At 50.2% G+C, this 3,064-nt stretch overlaps 1 protein-coding gene across 1 annotated transcript in view; it reads left to right on the top strand.

Annotated features, from left to right (window-relative positions):
* The first annotated feature begins 609 nt into the window (after positions 1 to 609).
* cbx7b (chromobox homolog 7b) overlaps positions 610 to 3,064 on the top strand; it is an 18,611-nt gene continuing 16,156 nt past the window's right edge. Inside the window, exon 1 of the mRNA XM_043679462.1 lies at positions 610 to 753. Coding sequence (XP_043535397.1) covers positions 685 to 753 — 69 coding nt within the window. The 5' untranslated portion in view covers positions 610 to 684. The remainder of the gene's footprint in view (positions 754 to 3,064) is intronic.

The following is a 3,064-nucleotide window of genomic DNA, read 5'->3' as shown; positions in this document are numbered from 1 at the left end:
CACCTCTAGCCTTAACAACTTCCAAAACCACTGAAGGCAATTAATAAACCTCCCCAACCCCCTTCCCCAATAATAAAATAACTGACTGGGCAAAGTCAGAAGTCACACTACATCAGGTTATTTTTCTGATGTGCTTCTCGCTGATATTCTCTACTGCAACCCCTTGCTCTCCTATTGCAGACAGTTCACCAACCGAAGGAGCAGCGCTCTGAAACCTTGTGATTTCAAACAAACCTGTTGGACTATAGCCTAATATTGAGGGACTTCTTACCTTGTCCTGAGAATTGCATGTGATGGTCAGCCATGAATCTAATAACTGGGGGAGGCTGAATAACTCCCCCTGCTCCTAGTCCCTCTGGATGAATGGCCTCCTGCTATAAGAGTGTTGCTGCAATTTCACTTTAATCTTAAAGTGCACCAAGTGCTGCATAAGGTGGGGGTGAACCCGTGAAAGGGTGAGCTCCCCCCGGTGTTTTTATTCACTTCGAAAGTTCTGTGTGAACGAGTGAGAATTACTTTGCGTGTGGGACCGGGGCGCGTTCCTGTGCAATGGGGGCGCTCATGCACGGGGTGGGGAGCGCGTATGGCTGTGCGCGTGCACGGGTGAACTAACAGAGAGAGAGAGAGTGTCGGGGACGCGCTGGTGAAAATGTTGCGCAGGAAGAAAGCTGTGAGTCTGCCTTTATGGAGCTGTCTGCAATAGGAGAGCAAGTGTTTGCCGTGGAGAATATCAGCAAGAAGCGCATCAGAAAGGTAATCCTGCGACAAATACAAAACACCTCTAGCCTTAACAACTTCCAAAACCACTGAAGGCAATTAATAAACCTCCCCAACCCCCTTCCCCAATAATAAAATAAATGACTGCTTTCAAAACTGGCCACACGCCGTCAGCTGGTGCAGAAGCTCCGGAAGAGATGTAGAGCAGGAGGGACAGTGCTGCTGTGTTAAACTCAATAATTAAACGATGAATTACATAAATAATGCAAGACAAAAATTCATGCATTGCCCAGCTACCGAGGGAAGGGAGAGGGGTAGGAGGGTTATTTGAACTGGAATAATTACAAAGTGTTAAAATTCCTTACTGAGGATGGACTGAGAGGATGAGGTTGCGAGCGTTGAGGGAGTTTAAAATTGCTCAGTCAGTGAGGCAGCTTTTGGAAGTTGCAAATCTTTTGTACTTATCTGTAAAAGGGCAGAGTCCGGCAGGGATTTGAGTTGTTCAGTCTGTTTATTCGAAACATAATCCAATTAATTGTTTCTTGTAAGAAGTAACTTGCAATTTTACAGGGAGATTTCAGTAACAAGAAAGCAGGCTTGTGACCCAAATCTAATTAGTAAACGAGAAATTACTGGACAGTTAATAACAATCATAGTACATGGGGTACAGACAGGGAAAGAAACTCAATGTACAAACGGAGACAGGATGAGATCACTATTACACATAAGCTTTGGTCATGTTTATTCCAAGAATCTTCACGATTGTTTGTACCAGTCCCCATCACACCGTGTTCTTTAGTTCTGAAGTCTTATCCGATTCAAAGCGTTCCCTCTCTGCAGATGCTGGCAGACCTGCTGAGTTTCTCCAGCACTTCGTGGCGTTGTTTATTTCAGTTTGTGCTTGAAGCTGCTTCCTGGCTGCTCTGAAATCACACAGCCCTGAATTATATCGGCACGTATCTGTTAGAAAGGAAACTGTCAGAGCTACACAGGGCTAGACAGCGTTAGCAGCACGGAGTGATTCCCCTTCTGGATTACAGAGACTGACTCGTGCTGGGATTGTGTGTGTGTGGACACTTTAGAGAGGATTGTCTTCCTCCTATAGACCGTTTCCCCCCCAGCCCCCCAACATCCTGTATTCAGGTTGAGGATTTGTATAGGGAGGCTGTACTGATTAGGAATCACGTTCCTTGACCTTCTGGGAGATGGAGAGCTGAATGTTAGTAAAACTGGAATGGTCCTAGACCTGTCAGCAGCTCTGCCTGTGCAGTAGGAGCTGAAGATATTAAACCTGCTCTCACCCAACAATCTGAGCCCCCAATGCTCCCAGTTCCCCCTGAAATTCTCAGCCTCCCTCCCTGCCCCCCCCCCACTGCACCAGAAGGCAGTGTGAGATGGTGTAAGTGTGGGAGCTCACAGACTGCTTTAGCATGTTGTGTTGGGGCGAGAGGCTACTTTTCCTGGGTGGATTTCTGATCTGAGTGAATTCTGGTGACTCACAGCCTCAGGGAATGCTTATTTTCCCTGACAAGGTCCCAGTGGTTAAATTCTCACCTGACAGGTATCCACAGGCTGACAGCAAAACAACTGGCAGTAGTTGTATCTGATGTCACTGTCAGACAGTACACAATTCAAAACCAGATCTCTGTATATAACCCCGTGCTGTCTCTGTCCTGGGAGTGTTTGATGGGGGACAGTGTAGAGGGAGCTTTACATGAAAGTGTTCCTGTCATGTTGCCCTCTCCCCCGACCCCCCGTCGGAGGGTCAGTGCTGAGGGATTGCCGCACTGTCGGAGGGTCAGTGCTGAGGGATTGTCGCACTGTCGGAGGGTCAGTGCTGAGGGATTGCCGCACTGTCGGAGGGTCAGTGCTGAGGGATTGCCGCACTGTCGGAGGGTCAGTGCTGAGGGATTGCCGCACTGTCGGAGGGTCAGTGCTGAGGGATTGCCGCACTGTCGGAGGGTCAGTGCTGAGGGATTGCCGCACTGTCGGAGGGTCAGTGCTGAGGGATTGCCGCACTGTCGGAGGGTCAGTGCTGAGGGATTGCCGCACTGTCGGAGGGTCAGTGCTGAGGGATTGCCGCACTGTCGGAGGGTCAGTGCTGAGGGATTGCCGCACTGTCGGAGGGTCAGTGCTGAGGGATTGCCGCACTGTCGGAGGGTCAGTGCTGAGGGATTGCCGCACTGTCGGAGGGTCAGTGCTGAGGGATTGCCGCACTGTCGGAGGGTCAGTGCTGAGGGATTGCCGCACTGTCGGAGGGTCAGTGCTGAGGGATTGCCGCACTGTCGGAGGGTCAGTGCTGAGGGATTGCCGCACTGTCGGAGGGTCAGTGCTGAGGGATTGCCGC

The sequence above is a fragment of the Chiloscyllium plagiosum genome, chromosome 39 (genome assembly GCF_004010195.1).
Source record: "Chiloscyllium plagiosum isolate BGI_BamShark_2017 chromosome 39, ASM401019v2, whole genome shotgun sequence".
In the NCBI taxonomy this organism is placed as follows: Eukaryota; Metazoa; Chordata; class Chondrichthyes; order Orectolobiformes; family Hemiscylliidae; genus Chiloscyllium; species Chiloscyllium plagiosum.
The sequence above is the reverse complement of the archived record's forward strand: the minus strand, read 5'-3'. Positions and strand labels throughout refer to the sequence as shown.